Source organism: Thermobia domestica, chromosome 11, assembly GCF_964235325.1.
Source record: "Thermobia domestica chromosome 11, izTheDome1.hap1.1, whole genome shotgun sequence".
NCBI lineage: Eukaryota > Metazoa > Arthropoda > Insecta > Zygentoma > Lepismatidae > Thermobia > Thermobia domestica.
Window position 1 is genome coordinate 134,726,963 of NC_137464.1, and position 26,454 is coordinate 134,753,416.

Genomic DNA, 26,454 nt, shown 5'->3' on the forward strand with positions numbered 1-26,454 from the left:
ATGGAGAGGTTTTTATGACAGTAATGGATCACCATGAACTAACTTCATGCTTTCCGCAAAATTGAGCTTTTGCAATTCAAAGTGTAGATTTAAGGAGTCTGCAAAAAAGGAACTTTTGTTACATGCATATATGATAACCAGTGGTGGGTTACAGAAGTATTATCAATAAATTGTAAAAATAGAAATGAAATTAAAAATAAAAAAAATATCTGAGTGGGGGTTTTGGGTCCGTTTTCCGGGTGTCACCATTGCTATCATGTGCACCACCGTTAAAGTCTCCCTTCTCTGAATTAACTGGTTTATGACTCGATAAAGACTGATTTCACGGTTTGGAAAATCCTATCTCCCCGCGGTGTCTTAGGGCTTTAGGGAAATAAGATCCCCTAAACCAAGAGCAAACGAAAATTAATTTTATTCGCACCTGTATCCATGTATCCACATGCTGCAATGCTGAAAAATAATCTTGCTCTAATTTCTAGTTTTTAGGGACGAACTGGACTGATTTTCACTTCTCATGAGAATTGAATAATAATAATAATAATAATAATAATAATAATAATAATAATAATAATAATAATAGTGCAAGAAATAAGCAAACATCTTGAATTTAAAATTTTGATTGAAAGATCATGAAAATCAGTTCAATTCGGTCCATGGCAGATAGAATTAGAAAATTGCCTATATTGCCTTAACAGTTTAACCTAAAAAAAAAAAATGTTACCGTTGAGGTTAGGAATGCCATTTGTTGATGAAAGAAAAAGTTCACGAATTTTAGGTTAACAAAACAATAAAAGCTTTAATGAGTAAAAACAAACAAAAATGTTTAGATAAAAAAAAAAAAAAAATCGAGTATGATGAAAATTAACGCTGCATTTGGAATATTGTGATAACAAGTGTGAAAAATAAGGCAGAAGGCCTTAGCACCAAAATTAATTTAAGTGAATTACATGTGTTTTCTTTCTTGACCTCCAGCTTGAATGACTTATTACCAGTAACTTGACATACATAAACAAACTAGTGAGATCGATATACATAAACAGTCATATCTGAAATTTACGATTGATTATCCTTTCATAACGAGTACAATACAAGCTGGTTAATTTACGACCTTACATTTGAAAATACCTATTTACATAACATTGGATAATAAACAAAAGATTAGCGTTGATCAGCTGATACTTTGACTAATTATATTCTTAAAATTATGAATTTAAGATTTGTATAATGTGATGGAACCTGAATTTAATTACCTACGATTTAAGTTAAGCAAAAATTAATATATAATATATTTCCGAGTAAGTTGGAATACATTGAAATAGCAATAAATCGAAATAAGTTGAAATAGGTCGACATAAGTTGGACTAAGTCAGGACTTTGATTTAGAATTTAGTGGGAAATTTGAGAGAAGAGCAGAATGAGCTAAAGAAAATGAGTAAGCCTAAGCCTGACTTCTAATTGTTCGTAGTTATCACTGAGAATTGGAGATAATTACACCTGATATTAAATTTGATATCATCATAAACACCAAGAATACCTCATACATAATATCAATGTGATTAATATTGTGACTTAACCATGCATAACACATGTATACACACATATTAGCGAATATAGCAAAATATAAAGACACAAATATACACAAATAAATCATAAATATAAGCATGCATACACACACAGAATACAATTTATACCAGACTATTCATAATAAATGCAAAGACGTCTTTTGAAATAAATTTTTAGACAAATTTATCTATTTTTCATGGTTTCTCTTATGTTGCAACAGTAACATACGCATGTATCCGTAGGTTGTCGTAATTATTGTGGCCTATGCGCATAGACTTCTGATCGCTCTATTGGCTTGAGGATCAGAATAATTCATTCAACGCGGCTTTGCTTAGCCTACTTCATGGTTATTGCCAACACATACTTTTCATGATAGAATCTAACAGCTATTCCGTTCTTAATAACGGATTCCGTATCTCTAACCAAAAATGACTAATCGTGAGATTATTCGAGTTTTTCTTATTACTAATTAACATTTTAAGCTCGCTACGTCGAATACTTTCATTGAAACATGATACATACTTTTTATAAAGCTCCTATTATCATATTGATTGCAATGAATTTAATCAGTTACCAACTCCTTTGTAAATGACTCTACAGACATAATGATTCCATACAATTTAAACAATACACTGATTACACTTAAAAAAATTATCAAGCTTGGTTTTTAATTATCTTACATTAAAAGAATGCCTGTTAATGGCTTAGACGTATTTTCACTGCATACAAATTTAAACATTCTAATTTGAATACTTAATAGTCATATTTTATCAAGAATTGCACCATTCGAGCCACTAAAAAGTCTATATATATTTTGTTTACATTGAGTTTATCTCTTTTTATCCGCAATTATGCTTCATAAGTGACAAAAAATATAGGAATTAATATATCTTGAACGAGAATGATGCGGTCACTAATATCACATACTACATAAGTAAAATTGGCAAAGTGTCTCTACAGTTCAATGTAGGCTGACTTTAAGATAAAAAAAATTCTAATCGTTGATAGCTCAAGTTCGAATTATCATGTCTATTTTCAATGCGATGGAGTTATGCTTGGAAGTCTAAACTATTTCCGGACTTTAATTTTGGTACAGAGAACGTCTTGCATTCTTACTTAATGCTGAGAATTTTTCCTTTTTCTACCAATAAATAATTTAGATGGATCCTACCTTTCGTTGTCACCACTGCGCTGACCACACATACACTGAGGTCCACACGTCTCCTCTTTCCATGTCTGTGCGACGAATGTCTTGGGTCCTGAGTTCTGTCCTCAGACTCCTCGTGAGCCTTCCTCCTAAACTGCCAGGGGCGACGCGCTTTGGTCGGTCCATGTCCATCGAAACAAGCACTGTTCCGCTGATTTATCTCTCCAACAATGCACTTTACTGCACTAAAAATTCCAGTTATTACACTGCACCATCACTCTTTGTGTCGTGAGTGTTGTGTCGCACGGACTAATTATATTAAATGTTCTTATGAAGTGTTCATGACAATTTTAAACTAATTGCGTATTGTTGAGGCTAGTCTAACTGGCTGTTTGAAAGTGTGTAGGCAACGTTCAAGTTTGTTTTCACGTCTAGTTAGTAATCGTAGCGTCTTAGCGAAATCAGTTTATTAACGCTTGGTGTGCAAGATTTTTCATAAATGTATGTGTAAAAACTATATCAGTCACACAAAATGTCTGTAAACGTTTACTTAGTTGCGGAAATTTTAAAAGTATTAGTTTGTTGCAGAAAATTTAAGTATAAATGCCTATACTTTAGTGTTGTTGAATGATCGTCCACCGGGCTATTTGTTAACCTAGCCTCGCATACTGTTTCTTAATTTACGTTTGACTTAGTGTAGTGTCTGTGTGTATGTGTTCCGGGTAAAAGTTTTAGAACGCACTTGTTCCCGGTTTGTTGACTACGTAGCACTGAACGACTGACTGATTTGGAATTTTGAATTCTCAACTTCTCGATTGTTTAAGACACGCCTCTAACTGCGTTTTTGCTCCCCCTAATTTTCTTTTTCATTGGTCAGATTATATTGGTGTCCTCAATTTTTATTTTCTTGGTCTCCGCCTATTTACGGTGTTCGAGCGTCGTCTCTCCAACGTACGTGCTTTCTTCAAATTTCACATGTTATATATAAAATTTTTATAGGGGTTGATTTGGCGTTTAGTCGTCTCGTGCGTGGTTTTGGACCATTTTACAGTTCTATGTTAAAATTTTATCTTGGTTCTGCGTGGCGACATTCGGTCTAGGATGTGATTTTGACAAATTCACAGAGATTATTTTCCACTTGGATTCTATTCAGTGTGTTCAGACTTTATTATTTTTCTCCAATTTCACAAAAAGATGCCAAAAGCTGTTTTGTTTTCCTTTCTTGGGCTCACGCAGGGTCCTCTGTATGTATGGTCTTTTTTTTTCTACGCGTGTAGCTTAAGCAGCGGAGTATTAGGAGACAAAAGAAGGGGCTTTCAAATGTCCTCGCCGCAACGACAGGTATACAGAATAATAAAAAAAAAAAATTAAAAAAAAGAAAACATCTTACTCTCGGATAGTGAAGGAAAATAAAGAATGTCCTTTGCTTCTTTAAACACACAAAAATGAAAATAAAAATGATATTCACTAACTTTGTTCATAATTATATGCAAAATTGAATTAAAAAGTTTTATTTAAAAATTAAATAAAAATGGTGATGATGCAACTGTCACAAAATCATGAATTACGTGAAGTTAAAGTGCTGTTTATGCTTTTTCATGGACCTTCAACAGGGTACAGGTTTCCATAAGAGAAGTGAGAATAAGTGTTTTGTGACTATCGACAACGTGCCTACGAGTTGTGAGTGCACCAACACCTATCGGAGCATCTGCATGGTTACATTCCATTAGCAAAGACACTAAGCAAGCAAATTATGCTTCACTTTGGGGGAAAAAAAAAATCAGTGAAACTTTTATCGAAGACTATTTTAAATAAGTAAACTTAAAATTTGCATGTTTCATAACCGTAATTTTCACTTCTGATTACTTCGGTTTACGAAAACGGAGGAGGAGTGGGGGAGGCTCATTTTATTATTTCAGAGAACCTTTTTGATAAAAAACAATCAAGAAAAACGTTTTTTCTTTATATAATGAATGTCAGTCTCAAATATCATCAAATTGTTGCACTTTTATTGCTCCCAGTGTTGCCAACTGCGACATCAAAATTAACGAAACTTCGCTAACTTCAAAAAGCTGTAGTTAATTCATGAAGCATTGGTCGAGAATGATATTTGGTATGTTTATTATTCATGTAAAGTTGAACCATCGAACAAAATTTCAGAATTGTAAAAAATGATGTTTTCGAGAAAATGGCGCCCAAAAATGTCGATTTTTGAAAATTTGACAATTTCTCGATTTTTTTGCGACAAAATGGTTGCACAGAGAAGCAATACAGTTTTTTTTCTTTTTCGGAAAGCGGATAACTAGGTCTTACCAACCGTGAAAACAGAATGTTAAAATTCGAAATGGAAGTGCCCCCTTAAAAAAAAAAAAAAATCGCGAACTTCGAATTTTCAGATAAACTGGCGTTCATTTGTTAATTTACGTACAAAAAGATACGCATGCGCAAACCAAACTATAATATAGTTTATATCCCTATGTACACTCATGTCCATAATTATTGTCGCATGTCTATAAATATGTTGTAGGAATATAATTTGATAACGAATTCGTCCGATATTTCTTATAATGTTAGTATGTGTATAATCGGCAAATACATGTATGTGGTAAATTTCATGTCAAAAGAGCAGTAAATAAGAACAATAAAACGAAAATAAAATTTTCTTGTCCATTTAGCAACATTTTATTTTACTTATTCTAATTTTGGTATTTATAATTATTCTCCTATAAAATTTACCACAAATATACATTTCCCGGTTATACACATAGTATCAGTATTAAAAGTACACTGCAAAATCATTATCAAATGATATTCTTACAAGAAGATAGTTATAGATATGCGACAATAATTTTGGACATGAGTGTACATACCACAACAAGAATTATAACTCTACGCGGCTCCATTGCTGAATAGTGGGGCTCCGAAGTTGACCATTTTCCATGTTTTCTGCAATGCACAAATTGTACTTCTCATCTTTGATGGTCCATCACTTGGCGGGATAATTTTTTTCGACAAAACAAAAAAATTTGGGTCTCTTAAAATCATGTCTAGTTTCTATTTAAAAAAGTTTCAACAATATCTGAGATGGTGATGGTACAATTTTATTTTTTGCCTGAGTGGAAATGGAAGGCATCTATTTCTGTTGTTCGTATCCGATCGTATAAGATAAGATACCGAGCACTAACAACATGTCTTATCTGTTATCGATACTGCCTCTCCCTCTCGATTACTTTCTGGTGTTGTCTCTAGCACGTTTAGCAGGGTTGGCTGGTTTAAACCAGCTGTTTTTTTTTTTTTTATTTTTTTCAAAAAAATCAACTGGTTAAAATCAAAAAAGCGAAAAATGTTCGTAAGAGCGTAAGTATTCGTAAAATCTTGATAAACAGACATTTGTGGGTTATCACGTTTCATTTCCGTATATTCGTATTATATTCAGACTTAAATTCCCATTCATTACTCAAAGAGATTATACTACAAAAGCCACTTATGTTTTTTTTTTTGTTTTTTTTTTTAAGTTTATTAGTTTCTTTTGTGATATTTTTATAGTTTATTATTATTGTTATGCAATTGCAATCAAAGAAAAATTCTAAATATTGTTTCGTTTTAAGAATGTTTACTATTGATGAAATACATCGAAATGCCGTACTTTTTTTTATTGGGGGGGGGGGGTCATACCCTGATGGCAGAACTTTCTTTGTCTTTGTGCGATGAGCTTTTGTAAGTCAAAAATTTTCTGCAGGTATCCTACAAAAATTTTTTGCAGAAAAAGACTTCTGATTGTTAAAAATACGCTTTACGCGACGTAAAAAACAGTTAAAACTCTATTTATGCGAGTTGTCCGTGCATTTAAGACATCTACATATAGCAGGCATACACTTTTCTCTTGGCTAGATTTTTTTTCCTCTGGCAATTTTTCTGCACAGGCGCGGAAAATTTTCTGCGATCACATCGCAGATCGCTATGGGGGGTCATACAAACCCCACGAGAGGCATTTACTGAAATCAGAAATATCTTTGGTATCTATTTATGTATAAATGGGTCAGAGCCAAAATGGACTCAAATAGTTCGTATCTTTATTCACTTTTCTTAGTGACATGCAATTAAGTCGTTGTATGTCTTTAATTTGGAATAAAAATTGTAGTGAAGTCACTTGGACAAAATTAGTTCTGTACTTTGCAGTATTTTGAAATTGTCCATATGCAATTCTGTATAATGGCTTCACTTGTGCAACTGTTTATCTTTTTGTCCTTGTGAAATGACTCTTGACAATTATATTAACAAGTATGTAAAGAGGAGTCCTTCGTGAGTGAGTCGGCAGACGCATCCCATTTGTGGCCAATTAGTCCCGATTTCGAGTTCAAATGGAGGACAATTTCTTTCAGATGTAAGCCGAGAAGCGGTTTGGATTCCGCTTTAAGCTTATGTGACCCCTTCCAGCATAACCCGATTGTTGCATAATAACACCAAGGCGAAAAACTTTTTTCTGTCCATATGTGATATAAATACATAAAGCAAACTATTAAAAAAAAAAGTTAACAAAAAGTCCGGTTTAAACCAAAATAAAAACAGTTTTTTTTTTTTTTTTTTTTTAAATAAAAACTACGGTGTTTGCCAACCCTGACGTTTAGTATCCTAACGCTTTAAGCCGTTGGCAACTTTGTAAAAGTACCTCTTCTACGATGTAAATAAAGCAATACTAGCGACCTTAGGAAAGGGAGCCAGCACTTGGTGGCACAGTAGTTGTCCACGTGGTTTTCGACAAAATTGGAAGTTTAGATTAGGTGAGGCTAGATTAGGGCAGGCCAGAGATAAATGAGCGTGGTAAAAATAGTTCCCTTCGTTGCTGCCTTCCATCAGTAGTACCTTTTCCCATGTGACTTACTGTTACATTGAAAAGTATAACTTTCTTCACGTTTCTTTGCAGTTAGCCTACTTGCTTACCACAGTTATTGCAATTTATTGTTAGATTTATTAATCCATGACTCACACGGTTTTAAAAGGTTTTCCTCATTATTACCGTATTGTTTCACGAACTGTATTCCTGTTAACTCCCATCCAGGGCAACGTCTCTGTACACCTGCGGCAGTGTTCTGTTCTTGCTTTCTTGCCCCGGCTCCTAACTTTTTGGGCACTTTAGTTGTACACATGTATGGTGGTATAGATGATGCTGTTGTAAAAATTACAGTGCTCATAGCGAGTCACTTTTTTTTTTTTTTTAACTAAAAGTTACTTTTTTCAAATTGGTCATTAAAAGTTATTTTTATTTTCAAGTTTGTCACTAAAAGCTGTTTTTTTTTTTTGGGGGGGGGGGTAAAATAACTTCGTGTGTTTGTTGCGATTTGTGAAGAAAGAAGTTGTTACATCTTTGACTGAACTGGATGAAAGTACTGTAAGTGAGGAAAATCTGGTACCTGTTGGTGAAGTGGAGTGTGAAGTGGAGTGTGAAGAGGAGTGTGAAGAGGAGTGTGAAGAAGCAAGATTAGCATTTAGCAGCTGGGAGAAGGATGTGCTTAGTTTCAAGAAAAATGTAAGGTCTCACTACGTGGCAGTATATAAACACATAGTGAAAACCATTGAAATTTTCCTAGAACTTAAATACTTGTCTAAATGTGAAGTCATCTGAGAGTGTCACATATATTACAAATCTGGCAAAAGTTCTTCCCCTCAACATTGATTTAGATTTACTGAGAAATGAGTAGCGTTACTTTAACTTGAGAATTTCTTAGGAAGTCTTTATGTTGCCAAATAGGTGATTTCAGAAGTAATTTTTTCATCAAGTTTCCTACAGTGGCAACGGTGGTGAAAGTATGTTTGTCTCTAGGTCATGGCAGTGCTGGCGTGGAACGCGGGTTTTCACTGTCATGTCGTCTGTTCTGAAGATTGCACAACGATGGTTTAAGAACTCTCAATGCTAAGTTAAATATAATGTCTGGGATGAAGAAATTTGGAAATAGCCCAGAACTAGTTCCACTTACTTAAAAAGCTTCTTACTTCTGCTAAGTCTTCTTTCTGTAAGTACAAAGCATACTTAAAAAACCTAAAAAAAAGAGGAAGCCCAAAAAGAAGCAGTAAAGAAGAAAGATGAAACAAAATAATAAGTAAAGAGAGAGTTAATGGAGAAATTGACAAAGACAAAAAGGGGCATTGTGGACATGAAATCAATCCTACAACAGAAAAGAAAAGAAGAGGATACGAAAGGTAAAGCAGAAGATGAACTTTTGTTTCAAAGCTTCTAAACGTCTGAAAACAGTTGTGAAGAAAAAGGACATGACTTAAGTTCATTTTGCGCAGGATACGTTGGAGGAGTTGAAGAAAATAAGGAAAGATTTGCAAGATTAACAGAAGCAGACCGATGACTTGCAGAAAATGGTGGATAAGAAAAACTCCTCCTTAATAACTCGCTTCTTTATGAAGAAAGAATAAGTTTATGTGAAAATATGAAAATTTGTTAGCATAGGTTCTTGTTACTCCTTTTTATTTCATTTTGTATGCAATTGCGTTTTAGTTAACATTTGTAATTTATTTTAAAAGTTCATAATAAGGGTATAAACATAATCCACATTATTTGCTTTGATCTTATTGTGTTAAAGGAGAATGACACATACTACCTGTTTACAGTTTACTTTTCATTGTATGCAGAATGTTGGCAGAAGTCGTACCTATGTTTACCAATCATGTAATACCAAGACAAAATTTGTAACAAACCAATTGTATAAGACAAAATTTTATTACCAGTTAATGGTAATCTAGATGCTATGTATTACTTACATTAATTTTGTATTATTAGACATAATGGAGATATAGAAATTTGGCCTTACCCATCCAGATCAAAGTTAAAATACAAAACCGTGCAAAGTATGTAAATTAATAATGAACTTTTAAACAAAAGTAATACATTTTTTTTTATTAGCTGATAAACTTAAGTAAAATAATTTTTAATCTTAGCATGTTAAAACATTACGTATTTCAGCTATGATCCAGCATATTTTGATTGAAAAAAGAAAAATATAAAATTCAATTTATGTCCAAGTTTGGCATCAAGGTTTAAAGTTACTTTTGATAAGATTTTGGTCACTTTTTTCATATGCTTTTGGTCACTTTTCAACTATTTAGAAGAGACTAGATCACTATGAACTCTGATATTATAGTTAGAGCTAAAGTTGTTCACTATTATATATTGAAGAAGATAATAAACTGCGATGCGTATATTGTTCGCTAATAGAAAAGAAAGTCACTGGGCTGGTATGATGGAAATGATGTACCATGTAAGAAGAGTTGGACGATAAACTGGACTTAACTTACACTGGAAGATAAGATGAGATAGTCGTCCTTCTTCACCATAGTAGCACAGAAGTGTGTTACGATAACCTAGCTGATATAATCGATAAGGCGTTTGAGCTGTACCTTAGATACAAACGAAAAATTAAACAGACGTGTCTCTAGTCCAACCTTGAGGCAAAATGCACTTTTTAGTCATAGGACGTGGGAATAGAGCCCAGAAATGTTTACCTTCACAGTGTATTGTTGCTCTTGGTAACGTTTGTAGTCGATGCTGTTGAAGATAAGTATGTAGGGTCCCCGATGGAGGAGGGATGTTTATGATGTGGTCCAGACGCTTTCCTTCCTTTGCGAAGATGTCGGCTGTAGTGTTGCCAGGTATGCCAAAGTATCCGGGGACATGAAAAGACTTGATACATTGTCCTCTTTCCCCAAGAATCGTAATTTGTTTAATGTTGCTATGGATCCATGTTGAATGGGTTGAGAGAGTTGATATGTGGAGGCTTTGTAAAGCACTGAGACTGTCGCTACAAATACCGAAACATTGATAATTATGCTGTATAGCGTGTCTTATACCAGTACGAATAGCCCATAGTTCAGCATGAAAGATCTACATATGGTTCGGGAGGCGTTGTATAACAAATTAAGAGGTGTGTGGTATGTATATACCCACTCCTGTGTATACCATTATTTCATGCGTTCGTTGAGAAGCATCTGTATAGATTAGGATATAGTGAGGATGGCGTAGAGCCATGTAGTGTTCCCATCTCGGGGCCACACTTTCGGAACTTAGAGAGATTAGTTCGTTTGTTGGTACTGATTGGGAATTCCAGTTCCACAGATTGGTATGTCGCATGGGTATTGTACGGTATTGTATAACATGGGAGTCGAGGGCTCCGGTATATGACCTGGGTCCAACGGCGCAGGTTCACATAAACATGATACAGTTAGGGAAGTCTGGTGGTACGGTAGAGAGCCGTTTCTATTTTGCATGTATATCAGTTCCAGTTTAGGAATAACTGTAGATGAGGTATTCTCTAATCTTCGCATGATGTAACGAGAGACGGTGTGCTCTGTTTGTACCGGGAAAGGAAATGTTCCTGCTGCTTCTAATAGAGCGTTAATTGGCGCAGATTGAACGAGAAAATCGCACAGTGCGTGAGAGCTTGAAGATGAAGAGGTCTAGCGGGAGAGGGAGCAAGATGTCCTCCATATTACGATATGGCTTTGATACATTGTTGTGAAATTCCCAGAAGAGGTCCAATGTCCGTCTCCCATTTTTTGTTACTGACATTGCGTATGATGTTGAGATATAGTTGAATCTTTATCTGAAAGGATGCTATCTGTGGCTTCCAGGATAGGCGGGAGTCTAAAAGAATAGCGAAGTAAGAGAGCTGTGGCTGATGTTCCAGCGTGTGATTGTCAATATGCAAGCGAATATTTTCCAGTTGTCGTTTCGTATGAAGATGGTATATGTCGTTTTTGTCCAGTTGACATGCATGCCGTTGATAAAATTCCATTGTTGAATATACTGCAGGGCAGCTTGAAGTCTGCGTTTGGCTTTAGGTAGAGAAGAACTGCGTACGTATAATAGGTGATTATCAAAGTATCTGAGTATTCGTACATTTTGTCGGAGAACGAGGTGAAATTCTGACATGTAAATATTGAATAACAGAGGGCTGATACAGCATCCTTAGGGGTAATTCTTGAGAGGTAGTGCGAGGAGCAGATATTTTTTTCCGTGGTGTTTGACTTGTCGGTTATCTAGCCAGTTATGAGTATATCTGATAAATTGAGACGGCAATTTAGCATTATTGAGATGATGTAGCTATTTGTCCAGCACCATACGGTCGTAGGCTCTATCAAAGTCCAATTTGAGTGCCACAATATATTAATGATGTTGAAAAGCTTGCAAATATTCAAGAGAAACGTGGAGAGCGCGTCGCGGGTAGCCTTGCTTTAACGGGCTCCAATGATTGTAGAGGAAAGATGTTATTGCATTCCGTGTACCATTGCATTTTTCTTAAGGTGATTTTTTTCCAGAACCTTGCTGAGGCAAGGCAACAGCGTGTTTGGTCTATAGCTATTAGCATGGTCCAATGGCTTGTGGGGTTTCAATATAGGTACTACTAAATGATGTTGCCAGTTCTGCAGAAGGAGTCCTGTAGTCCAAACATATTGCAAGCCCCTTAGTAATTGCTGATGGCTTGTACATGAGAGGTCTTTGAGGTGTTAGAAGGTTATTTGATCTGCGCCCGGGCTCATGTGACGTCCTGTTGATAGAGCTTCTGATAGTTCCTCTTGAAAGCCATGTTTAGAATACAAATGATCGTTACGTTATCGCAATCGAACTATGCAGTAACTTTGCACCAAGTAATTCCCTACGCGTGCCAAATAGTTCCATGTTTATAACCGCTTATATAAATACAACTTCTGCTCTCATTTCATATTATCAAAAACACAAACGAGCGAATTATCTATTTCTTCCCGGTAAATTTTCAAAATTTGCTTGAAACGGACGACCAACTTTAGAATTTAATCACTAATTTCTACCGGTGGAATATTTGTGCACGATATAAGAAATCTGAATTTATGTTTACAATTATAGAGTTACAAGCTGAAACTAATGCAAGAGGTTTAATCTATGTGGTTGTATGACAAGATCTGTCGACCCTATCGTTCCTTTCCTCTTTAAGGTCATGTCTAGAGTTGTGAAGGCCTGGAAAAAACGGAAAATGAAATGAAATTAAATCTCTAAGTTTTACGTCCCACGGTTATGCCAGTTAGACGAAAGGAGACTGTGATTATGAGAAATGAATGAAATGGTGGAATGAAGAAAGTGGGAGGAAACGGGAGAACTCCGAGAAAACCCACGATCACGATGTTCGTCCACTACAAAGTCCACACGGCGCGAGCTGGGATCGAACCAGGGACTCCAAGCACCGGAGGTGAACGCTCTACCACTAAGCCACCGCGCCTCCTGGAAAAAACGGAAATTTTGGAAAAAGAAACCGTTTTTTACGGCTTTTCCCCCGAGCTTTGAAAAAAAAAAAAAAACGAAAGGTTTGGGAAAATTGAAATTTTTGAATTGTTTACTACATTATGCTTTTAAAATGAAAACCATTGAAAAAAACCGGAAAGTTTGGGAAAATTCTGATATTTTACTATACAGGGTGAGCACAGAAACAGTCCCAGGTTCCAAATTACTGTAAATTTAATATGCGAAGGAATATGTTGCTGAAATTTTGAACAGTGATACATAAACTCAAAAAGTTTTTGTAGCAATAATTGAAATCACAAACACTCGATGTACGCGCCACCTGTAACGCGGGAGATATCGAGGCGGTAATCTAGCTTCAACCACACGTTGTGAAGCATATCCGGTGTGATGGAGTTGACAGCATCACTGATGCGTTCTTGGAGATCGTTCAGAGTTGCGGGTAGTGGAGGTGCATACACTTTGTTCTTCACAAATCCCCACAGAAAGAAGTCACAAACAGTGAGGTCAGGTGATCTTGGAGGCCACTTGCAAAGAACTTGATCATTGACTCCAGAGCGCCCTATCCATCGGTTTGGGAGGTTCTCGTTTAGAAACCTGCGTACTGCACGATGCCAGTGTGGCGGCGCTCAATCTTGTTGTAGAACGAAGTCGTCTATCTCTGCATTACTAAGTTGTGGAATCAACCAGTTACGTAGCAATGCTAAGTAACTTTCACCTGTAATTGTTTGTTCCTGAAAGAAGAACGGACCGTGCACCCGACGCTCTGATACTGCACAAAAAACATTGATTTTCGGTGAGTCATGTTCCACATTTACAGTAGCATGAGGATTCTGGGTTCCCCAATCCTAACATTGTGTCTATTCACCTTTCCACTTAAGTGAAATGTCACCTCATCGCTGAAAATGATCTTCGTCAGAAAGTTTTCGTCGTCCTCCATGAAATTTTGCATAGTCTCGCAGAACTGACGGCGCTTTACCTTGTCTTGTGGGTATAACTTCTGAACCAACTGCAGTCGGTACGGGTAACACCGCAAACGCTTACGTAAGATCTTGCTTACTGTTGTTTGCGGCATCTGCAACTCCCTGCTAGCTCTACGTGTAGACTTCTGTGGGTTGTGTACGAAGGCTGCTCTTACGCGCTCCACAGTTTCCTTGGAGACTGGACGTCGCCCTGAATGTCCTTTTCTTTGATCACAAATGTACCCCGTCTCAATAAACGTTCTATGCCACTTCACAATGGATTTGTGTGTGGGTGGATGAGCATTATATTGTCGTTTGAAATCACGCTGCACTCTCCCAAAACTGCTTGTTTTTGCAAATTGTAAAACACACCAGCTTCGTTGCTGTGGAGTGAACGCCATTTTCGATGTTACTGGCCTCTAGCTGCCCTGGTCAGAACTAGGATTCTGAAAAGATAGATGGGAAAATACTTTGAGTTTACTGAGCTCTGTACAAAATTTCATGTAAATATTAAATTAAATGTTAATTATATGGCACTTTAAAATCAGGTACTGTTTCTGTGCTCACGCTGTATTTTCGAATATTTTACTATACTATATTAAAACTTTATATTAACCTATATATGTTTTTCTTGTAATTATGTTCATTTGCTTATTCTTTTATATATTGCAACAATTGTTCCGCAGGTGTTGCCAATTTCCAATATTATTGTTCTCATAGTCGATGTTTCTACACATATGTTGTTAAATTGTCTTGCATTGTTAAATTTGTCTACATGCTTGTTGAGTTCCTTTTTCTAGTATAAACAATTCTGTAATCTCTTGAATTCCTACTAAATATATTATAGCTTATTTTATTAAAAAAAAAAAAAATATTTTATAGACAAGATATTTTATAACACATACATATTTAAAAAATATATATATTTCCTAGGTTACAGTTAAGATCTTTGAGTACTTATATTCCTTAGAATAGGGAAATTTTGTGGCAACAAATATATGTGCACCACTCATCCAAGTTACCACCGTGATAGAATGGAGTTATGGCTACAAAAGAAACTCAAATATAATCCTAGTTGATTAATTAATATAGACGCATTTAAATTACCTTAAGCAATCTTATGAAATTCCCGCGTAATGGCAGGGAAGTGTTAAAATAACGGAGCCAGAATCATTTTAATTTATATGTTAAGTATATATTTTATAGAGATATCTTCCTTGTGCTGTGTAAAATTTCCGTAATTTTGAAACCATTAGAAAAATCTTTTGTTCGGAAATATTGACAAAAATCGGAAAATATAATTTAAAAACTATTTCTTCTCCTGATGATAATTTTACTTGCTGTAACTTGTCTGCAGCATATGTACATTTCTCCGAAATATATTTGCACACCTGAATTTTTCTAAGTCCATAAAATTGTGAATTTGGCAACAACGCGCTCCAAGTTGTACAGAAGGCTGTTTCAGCCGTATGGTAGTGAAGTAGACCCGTTCCCTAGGGCGTAAAACCCCGTTTCTACCAGCGATCATGTTCGATGTGAGAGCCCCGTTGGTGAACGATTGCACGACATTGTAGTTTCCACTGAAGGAGACCTCTATTGAGCACTGCCTGATCCAATTTCGCCCACTCCTCCTTGCACACTTTCCAGAGGCCACCAAGTATGGTCGGACGACGCTTATTGATGTTCCGTTTGAGGAGGCCGAAAGAACAGAAGTCCATAGGGGTGCATCTGGTGACTTGACGGGGATGTCTCGAAATGGGATAGCCTTTACACCTGTCTCATGTTCTATACGTGTGATGTAGGCCACCGTTCGTTTATCAGTATGGCTGCTGGCCTTGTCCTGGTGGATGAACATTCTGTCAGTGTCACTACCATACAAAGCCGGGGCATGTTGGCAATAGATGGGTTCCAGTACATGCTCGATATAATACGCTGCATTCACCTTGACATCTGATGACACCCGATGTATCGGAAGCTTTCCTTTTGCACAGAAACTCGTCACTACCATGAATCCCTTTGGAAAACTCTCGTTGCAGGAGCGAACCCACTTTGTATGATCGGTTCTATCACTGCGGCGGTAGTAAATTGCACGCATCTGCTGGGATTCTGTCAAATAGACCCATGCTTCATCTAAAGTGATCACATAACATCATTTGTTACCTGGCAGGCGAACCGTCATACAGCCTTTTCCATGCCACCCGCCGTTCTGCGATGTGCGTTGGCTTCAGAACATGGACCTGCCGCTTGTGTGCACTTCTGAGTCCCAAATTGTCGCCTATGATTCGGTGTACCACCGTCGCAGTTGACCGTCCAACGCCTCGCTATGTCACGTTGGGTGGGTCGATTCTCCTGGGTCACAAACCGGCGGACCTTGGCAATGACGTCTTGACTGCATTGTGAAGCCAGTTGCTTCTTTTGCCCTTTTGACGGCGCATGGCAATGGTTTGCTCTGGGTTTGCATTGCGATGGATGGCTGCATTAATTCCCTTATAGGACACTGTGAAACCTTTCTTCTTGCACTGTGTTCTTATTCGGCTATAGCTGTAGCCTATATCAGAAAATGCTACGATGTAGCCCTCCCAAAAATTGTCGATTTTCGGCGGCATTCTGCTCACACACGTTTCTCCTCTGCAAGACTTGTACACAAGTGTCTCTCTACTCCGTACTGCGTGCGTCACGTTGCTGACGCGAAACTAGCGCCTCTGGTGGTGACTCCAAATTGCTACTATAAGGATGAACCAGCCTTCCGTAGGAGGGGAAGTCATAAGAAAAACAAGAGTAGTGAAGCATTCCCAACACACCTTGTTTGCTATTTGAAATATTCAGATCCTTTTTCATTACTTAATGTAATGTTAGTTTCAGAGCAAAATAGTACACTGGCAAATGCAGAAAACTTGGTTTAGTGAAAGAAAACACCCAATCTTTTTAGCCGAAAGAAGATTTAAAAAAAAAAAAAAAAAAAAAAAAGCCGTTTGTATCAATACAACTGAAAGATAGTTCAAGAGTGTTTCGATAGTCGTGCGTGTTTAGTTCCTGCTTTCCATTGGAATTCAAAATTTTTAACTGGTTCGAATCCTACTGGTTGCTTTTACTTTTTTTTAAATAAACTTTTCTACTCTTCTTAGTTGAAAGTTTCTGATTTTAGGATTAATTTCGTTCTTTCTTCAAGAGAATTCATACTTTAGAAAGTCGCTAACTGATTACTGTTTTTATCCGAGGATTTCCCAAACACCAAAGAAATTAATTATCTGAACAAGTTTCCTTCCCTCCCCCCTTTCTTTAAAGTTATATAGATGCTACTGAATTGTTACTAAAGTGAGTTAAAGTGTCCCCAGTGTGTGTATTGACGAAGGAATACTAGGGACTTCACTCTAACAAAAATGCGTGCTCTCTTGAAGAAGAAACTTTTCATCCCCTGCAGGATTATATATATATATATCGGGTGTTCTAAAAATGGCGCCCACAGAGCACTATTCTACAACTCAAAATAAAGCGAAAATATTATATGATAGAATGCCCTCCAGGGCCTCATTCATCCGCTATGGGGAATCAAAATTTCACTAGGTGGCAACGTCGCATATGAACTTGGAACCTTGAGCAGTGCTCTACAAATCCATCAAACATTTACATCAATTGTTAAGGTAAGAAATGGTGCTAGTGTCAACGTCTATTGGCTTTAACTGTCAGCTGGCAAGAATGAATGTAATTACTTGATGGATTGGTAAATCTAATCTATGGTTGTTTATCTGCGACGTTGCCACATAGTGCAATTCGCGTCTCCAGACGAGGATCCGAAAGGTATCATTTTATATATATAATATCTTTACGTGAAAGTGGTGCAGCCTTTAAGAGTTATTTGAGAGGATTTATTGTTACAGGTTTGATGCATATTCGCAAAATTTACTAGAAAAAAATAATGGTTCCTGGTGAAAGTAGTTCCAGAAAGTTATTACTTGCTTCTAGCTTCAGGTACAAAAATATACTGACTCAACACTGTTGTTATAATGTAGCATTATGTTTCAGTAATTTTATAAAGAATATTCCGAACGGAATAGTTTCCGAAGTACATTTTTCATATGAAAATATTTCACATACAAATCATAGAACATCAGAATTATACAATATTAGTAACGTTTAACTGAAACAAAAATGTCGAAATCTATAAAGTGATATGAGTAAGTGTAAAAGTTCATGTATTATTTTTGAGGAAATGAAAAAAAAAAAAAAAAAAACTAATTTCTTTGTAAATCTAAAAATTAATGGTGTGGGAGAACCTTGTGCTGAAAAAAATGAAACTGATATGGAAATATACTCTCATTAACGTTTTTATTATGGCACTAGCCCCCCCTCTTCCAGACACACATGCTTGTTTCTGTAGTCTTCGATTTTCTTCCCCTTACCCCGTGGCTACAACCTTATTGTTACCGTTGGCAATGTTAATATCGATGACGACACAAACTTGGTCATCAAATTTTCAAGTCTCGAGAAAAATTAATGTGTAGATAATATTTTCAAAGCAGGTGTTTCACTAGACCCCCTTCAACGGCTGCCTTGATTTGAAGACACAATAGCAAATTCATCCAGATATACCAGAAGAAAGTCACATACTTCGATTTCCTCCCGTGGCGAGAATTCTGGAGTAAATAAAATTGCTTGACAGATCCCGGTACCGGGTGCAACCCGACGGATAAATTCTTCCTCTAACTCGTTGTACTCTAATCCTATGCATAAATAACCACGGAAGTATCAAGAGTCAAAGTCGTAATTACATTTTTTTGCTACTGGCAATACAAATTTTAAATATCACAAAGGGGTATTTACTGATTCCAGATATAGGGTACATATTGCATAAATTTCACTAGACCTACTTTTGTATCGCGACGAATAGCCCTCTTTTAGTCCTGGGTAATTTCGATCGACGCTATGATCTTTGTCACATACACTTAGAACATGCATATACAGTTTACGAAACTTCGTGCATTTGCAGTAGATTTTATATTGGAATGAATTTCCACTACAGCGAAAGGACATGAGGGATTCAAAAGGCGATGAATCCCCAACATCTGACTTTACAGGAAACACGACATGATATAAATCACATCGGAGTACTACATTTCTGCTCTACCAATAGTGACAGAAATATATTTGAATCATTTTTCGTAAGAATCGAAGACCCATTACTCAAGCTTGACAAAGGTAATTTGGACCGTAGATGGGATAATATAATTCCAAACTTAATGTAGATATTGTTTCTGGATGAACCTTAAATAAATAAATAAATAAATGAATAATAATAATGAAAATGTAAAAAAAAAAAAGAATCACAATTTACTTCACTAGAACTCTCAGAAAATTCTATTTAAAATGTTTGATTTCCTTGCAGTTGTTTTTATATTAAGTTAAACAATCAATTCCTATTGTTCAATTGTGTGGAACGAAGTAGTAGAGATGGCATTAGTTTAAGGAATAAGTGTGAGAAAAAGCAATAATTGCACATAGTTCCTCGTAACTTCTAGAAATTAGGTGTTTATTTATTTATTTATTTATTTATTTGCTGTTTATCAATAGAAGGGAGAACATACAACGAACTTAAATGATTTGTTCATTGGAGATGCTTATGGATAATTATGGATTGGATAATCATTGTTCGTTCAGAAAACTCTGTGCTGTTCCATTTTTATTTTAGAAAGAGAATGACATTGATAATGAACTATTAAACAACACCAAAGGTTGTAATGGAGACCAAATCACAGTGTTGTAAATTATTCAGGATTGTAAGAAATATATTCGTCGCGGTACGAAGGCAGATATTGTAAAATTTATGTAATATGTACAGTGTATCTTCAATTAGTAAATATTTAGTAAAATGCAAAGAATATTACTATATTATATAAATTAATAGTATAATCCGTATAGTTTTAAAATTAATGATTGATTTGCGTTCCTTTTTCAGACCACCAAAGCTTTCAAAAACTCCTCCTTCAATTCCATTCTTCCACCAATCGTCCATTATCGAGGACTTCTATCAGGGCCAACTTAGTCTGGCTTTCCGTCGTATCAGTGAAGCGGATGTGTCTTTTGTAATGTACTACGCTCCTTGGGATGCCGAAAGTCAAGCAGTAAGGTGGCAGTTTGAATTAGTTGCGAAGTACTACCATGAAGAGGTAAATTTATAGATTTTGAAAATGCTGGAAGTATATGTAATTATAGTGATTTTCTTTAAACCGTATTTATATTTTGTCTTAATGCTTTTACTGGAACTGTGTGATTATGATTATAAAACTTCTTTCGGGATCAGTACGGAAGTAATAATTTCATTTAAGTATGGAACTTGAAATAATTATCGAATTTTTAACCATAAAGCTTTTGGAAAATACGAGGGAGATATCATAATTGTAAAAATTAAACAAAATTTTAACAAATTGAAGTATGAAAAATAAAATTATAAGAAGAAAGTGATTATAATAAAAAAAAGGTAAAAAAGTAATGGTTAAAATTAAAATCAACTGTAAAATTAATCGATTAAAATCTTCAAAAATGACAGTTTACACTATTACGAGTATATAATGAGAATAGTGTGTAGTTGTGTTACTTGTTGTGTAATTTAACTGACAGAATTAAACACTTATAGGCAAAATAGTAGATGATTATTAAGTTACTGTTTGAAACGTCAAAATTAATCTGGAATTAATTAGCAGAAATTAAAATACATTCAGTTAGTTTGAATGAATGTCCGATTTTCCTCTAGTGGGGAAACTGTTCTCTGTAACGCAACTAGTGAATGAGGCGGGATCATGCGTATTACGTCACAAACTGAAATGATGCTCAGAAAACAGGCTGAGTGCATACTCAAGCAAGATGCAGTGTGTTGTTGAAGGTGACACTGTCGAAGTGCCATGGTGAACATACAGTTGGAAGTGATTTTTCTTCACGAGGTTGAACTAGTATATATTTGACATTTAACTGCGATAAACGAGCGATGCGTTTGGGCCAGCAGCTGTGAATGAACCCGTCATACATCTCATACATCGTTGGTTTGTGAAATTTCATTCCGGTGCAACGCTGTGAAATGTGCCGCGCGGCTACGACCAACATCATGTTCTTATGAGCACCTGAAGACATCGTAGATTCGAACTCTCCGAAAAGTGTTTCTCGAATTGCAGTTGAAGTAGACATACATCATACCACTGTCGTTCAGTGGCTCCCCGAAATGCGAATGTTGGACTACCTAGGTGCGATATAACTTGACAATGCTTAAGAAGTACAGCCATCTGGAAGTGTAATTCTCTGAGTGCACAGAATAACCTGGAAGATTTCTTGCATTGGATTGTCATTCCTGATACATAAATACAGGGTGGGCCATATTGATGGGAGATATTTATATTTTGAATACTGTGACCAATAACAGTCATGCATGTTTTTCATATAGCGTAACATGAAGAATAAGAGCTCATTCGTGGCTAAGCGGTTAGTGTACGCGACTTTGGCGTGGGAGACCCGGGTTCGATTCCCTGTTTCAGTGATGGGAGTTACTGATACATGTTTATTTCATTGTTGCAATAAATCATCGTGACTGTTGTTGAAATTTTGTACGTCATGAATGTGTTTTTCAGTAGTGGAAGCTCCATAGTCACAGCACAGTAGCGTTTCAAATATCGTTTTGAGAAATAGGTGGCACCACCCCGACGCGAACAAACAGTGGTTCCCTGGGTGACCTCGATCATGCAATGATCATTGAACATGTGTCCAGTGCTATGGGCCAAAGTCCAAAGAAGTCAACTCGGCAATTGTGTCCTCAAGTGCATATTCCGCTTATAAGTGTGCGACGAATCCTTAAAAAGGATTTATAACTGTATCCATACTAGCTATAGTTTGTGCATAAATTGTTCGACCAAGATAAAGTTCAACGAACCACACATTTAGTGATAGGCTAATCAGCAACGGAGATAACATTGTGCAACACCTTATCATGTCCGATGAAGCTCATTTCCAACTCAGTGCTTATGCCAATAAACGAAACAGCCGATTGTGAGTTATACAAAATCTACAACTGTTGCATGAAACGCCATTGCACAGTGATTACAACAATGCGGTGTGGAGTAAGTCATCCCTGTGCGATACTTTTTTTTTTTTTTTTTTTCAACACAAACATGACACCGTCACAGTCACGGCGGAGCGGTACAGTTCGCAGCACAGAAATTGTTACAAAAATTCTAAGTCTAAATTAATAATAAACTCTTGCCTCGTTTTCTTATGCATCCAGAAATACATGTCTGAATCGAATAGTTGCTTCTAATATTCAATCCAACTCCTTCCCCCTCTTCCACCTCTCCTTGTCTAAAACAGTGTGTGTGACATAGTACACTCTTTCCATTCAGCTGAAAAAAAAAAAAAAAAAAAAAAAAACAGGAATCAAGTTTACAACGTTATAGATTTAAAACAGTCTCTTCCATTCGTTTGTTCTGAAATATTTTTTAAAGCCTACATTTAAAAAAAAGTTTCACAATGTTCCCAGAGCTTCATAAAGACCTTTAGTTTCATTCTTTCCCTTCTTTAAAATCTGCAAGCTAATAAGATGCTCCCTAAGAAATCTATGGAAATTGCCAATAAGGGCATTAGGTTTTGTGCTTCCTACAATCTGCTTCCTACAATGCACGCACAGAGCACTAAAATATCTACTGACAGAAATGAGTGTTATTCAATGATTCATTTCATTTCTTTTCAGTAATTGGAAGCAAATATTCCAGGAGCGTCATTTAGGTAGAACACGAGGGTGTAATTCCCCCTCCCTTGAGCTTCATAAATACGTATTGTTTGATCAAATGTATAGTAATACACTAATAAAAAAGTGAAAATCTTATGTCGGCGGAGAATCCTCCCCCCCCCCCCTTCCCGAATAAAATCTAAAAGAATGCTTTTAGCAAAAACCTATAGAGTTACGATAGCACATTACTAGGGAGCTTACATTTGGTTTCAAAAGTCGAAGGTTTCATATCAAGCCATATGATTTCCTGGGCGACATTGGGAGAGAGAGATTCAAGTATGGAGACAGAGAGGGATGATTTATATACACAGATTTAGAATTGGGGAAAACTGATCGGACAGCATTGGTATTATGACGAAAATTGTGATTTTGTGAAACAGAAGAAAAGGTTTCGAACTGCGAGGATCACAATAGGCAGTTGTCGAATTAAGGTGGAGAACTCTTTTTCTAGCTACGAAGGCAGAGAAAGATCTTGAGAACTGAGGAATTAAGAATTTAAACAATCTGAAGCTTCCGAGACGGATTTCGAACCACGAACCTTGTAGTTATCGAAGCATGACTTTATCCATTCTGCTACGGAGAACTCTACTCGTTCACATACGTATCCTTTAGCTACGTTGAAAGCTAACTTAATGGGATATTCCAAAAGGTTGACTCGGTGGATGCGCCATTCACATAGGACGAAAACCTCTAGTAACTTAGTTACAATGTATCGTGGCGGATATAAATCATTGATCAGGTAATGGCGACTGCTTTGGAACAAATCCAGAGTATGAGAATTAAATCAGTCATATCTGTGGTTTCGTGTGGAGAAGAAACAAACTTGTGAACCAAAGGTTTAAGAACAGCTCATGTTATTAATATGAACTTCGCCGAAGATTATTCACTTATATCATCATAAAAGAAATACTAAAGACGTTCTGAAGCGAAGAAATACAACTTTGCAAGCGGAGGCAAAGACACCTGAAGACTAAAGACGAATTATTTACCGCGTAGTGACCGTGGTTCAGTGGTCAAGGCGCTGGACCAGTAATCTGGAGGTTCGAATCCACGTTGGGCATTTTTTTTTTCTCTAGGATTTTTGATGGCGATTGATCGACGATGACACACGTTTTATTATATTCAGATATTTGAATACTCGGATGTTTCAGTACTTGAACTATCAAATCTTCATGAATAAGAATAGTAATAATAATAAACTAATAATAATTATTATCTCGTAGAAGATGAAAAGCTAGGAGCTAATTATCGCTCAGGTCATACCATTACAAGCAGAAACATGACATTTGGTAAGAATATTTAGGTTTTGTTTAATGTTGCCCACGAAAAGAGTAATTTTTCATCTCGTTTCTAAAACAAACAAACAAACAAACAAACAAAAAAAAAGAATTAACATTTTACGTTCGAGACGGGACAAGGCTAACTCAAATTATCTTCTCGCTTTGTAGATGTGAATCGAGACGAGATGCAAAGTATCGTAAACATTTCGTCTTGTCTCGATTCTCGAAGTAGTGTATGTCCAATCTTTAGGTAACAGTTGCTCTGTAGAGTGAATCTTATAGGTTTTTTTATTATTTAGATATATAAAACGATTCGTAAATCGAAACAATCCAGTTTTTAAATTACAATTCGATACTTGTAAAAGATTAAGTAAAAGAGAGATAATATATATGTACATATTTATTATTTTGTATTTCAGAGCTCATTGAATTATGGTCTGTGTAGGTATTTTTGTAGCAAAGCTTTTATAATTACCTCTGCATATCATAAAAATTTGTTTATTATATGCCTTATTGTTGAGTGATATTCAGTTATTTTTATTACAGTTATTTTCCTTAAAACAAACAGTAGAATACTTTCTACATGAAACTTTAGTGAAAAGCTTTTGTTTAAAATGCGGGTAGTTGCAGAGATGTCTTGAAGGTACCTCCGAAATCCCTGCGTTTAAGTAAGTTTTGCCAAATTTTAGGGCAACTTTAAAACTTTTAATACTATTATTATCATTATATTATTATTATTATTATCATTATTATTATTATTATTATTATTATTATTATTATTATTATTATTATTATGATTATTATTTGGTTCATCCTCTTCCACCCAGCTCCCGCTTAGTGGGCATTGCTCATCATCGACGTCTTCTGTAGCTTAGCCGGCATAACCATTATTTAAAAACAAATGTTCTTACGACTCTTGTGAGTTCTGAATCCCTACTTTCTATATGAAATTTTCCTTCTACACACAGGCAGGCACATAGCCAGGATTTCGTAATATGTGTAGTCCGTGACATGAAATACTGTGGTTATCACACCAGGTGCTCGATCATTCTAAACTATTTTACTGGTAACATATCGTTTCATTTAGCCAGGATTTCGTAATGTGGGGGGAGGGTGTGATATGAAATACTGGTTATCACACCAGAGGCTCTATCAACCTTAACTGTTTTACTGACAACATATATTGGTTTATTAGGACAATAATATGAGGATATGTTGGTAAGTAGTTTAATAAACTATGAAGAAATCTCGAGTAAAAAATATTAAAAAAAAGTATTAAAAACATTTTTACAATAACTGCGTTCCTTCCTCTGTTTATTCAAATATAACAATGTTCCTTTCATTATGACAACTTATAAAAAGTACACGTCTTCTATTATAGGAAGTACATATCTAATAATGTCTTGAAAAATATTTTACAATATCTGTGTTCGTTTCTCTGTTGAATCAAATATTAACGAACTTTCTTTCCACATAATTTTTGTTAATATTATTTATTCTGTCAATTACTATCTGTTCCAAATAACAAGTTAAAGGAGCAATAGAAAACTGTTTCTCAAATAACATGTTTGATACTGCAGAGAAGTGATGACGAAAAATTATGATTAAAACAATGTCCATACTATTACAGAATGGCCCTATGTTTTCGAACGCTTAAACATTCCCTGACTAGCAGTAGAAATTCTGAGAATTCCGTAACATTTTCTGCATATATTTCAAGAAATTTTCTAGAAATTGTTTTTGTTTCACCCTTCCATATTCTTTTCATTTCTGGTTTCGAAGGGAGGGTCCGGAACCCCAGACCCACCCCTTGGCTACGTGCCTGACACCGGGTGTTTGTTCAGCACAATGCGCACTAGGCGGGAGCTGGGTTTAAGTGGGTAAACCATTAAATTAACAACACCAGTAATAATAATAATAATAATAAAAGTTTTAAAGTTGTCCTAAAATTTGACAAAACTTACTTAAACGTAGGGATTTCGGAGAAGGGGTTCCGTACCTTCAAAACACACCTCTGCAACTACCCACATTTTAAACCAAAGCTTTCCACTAAAGTTTCACTTTAATTCGACAACTGCCTAACGTGATCCCTGCAGTTCGAAACCTTCTCTTCTTCTGTTTCACAAAATCACAATTTTCGTCATAATACGAATGCTGTCCGATCATTTTCCCTCAATTCTAAATTTGTGTATATAAATCATCCCTCTCTATCTCCATACTTGAATCTCTCTCTCTCAATGTCGCCCAGGAACTCATATGGCATGAGATCAAACCTTCGACTCTTGAAACCAAATGTAAGCTATCTAGCAATGTGCTATCGTAACTCTATAGGTTTTTGCTAAAAGCAGGGTCTTTTAGATTTTATTGGGGGGGGGGGGGAGGATTCTCCGCCGACATAAGATTTTCACTTTTTTATTAGTGTATTACTATACATTTGATTAAACATTACGTATTTATGAAGC

The 26,454-nt window shown here is 35.9% G+C and overlaps 1 protein-coding gene across 2 annotated transcripts in view; it reads left to right on the plus strand.

Annotated features, from left to right (window-relative positions):
* The window catches only part of LOC145664458 (thioredoxin domain-containing protein 11), a 506,348-nt gene that overhangs the window by 63,030 nt on the left and 416,864 nt on the right, over positions 1-26,454 (plus strand). For both annotated transcript variants that reach the window (XM_081731156.1, XM_081731155.1), the window contains exon 2: positions 19,902-20,112. In XM_081731156.1, the coding sequence (XP_081587282.1) occupies positions 19,902-20,112 (211 nt within the window). The remainder of the gene's footprint in view (positions 1-19,901; positions 20,113-26,454) is intronic.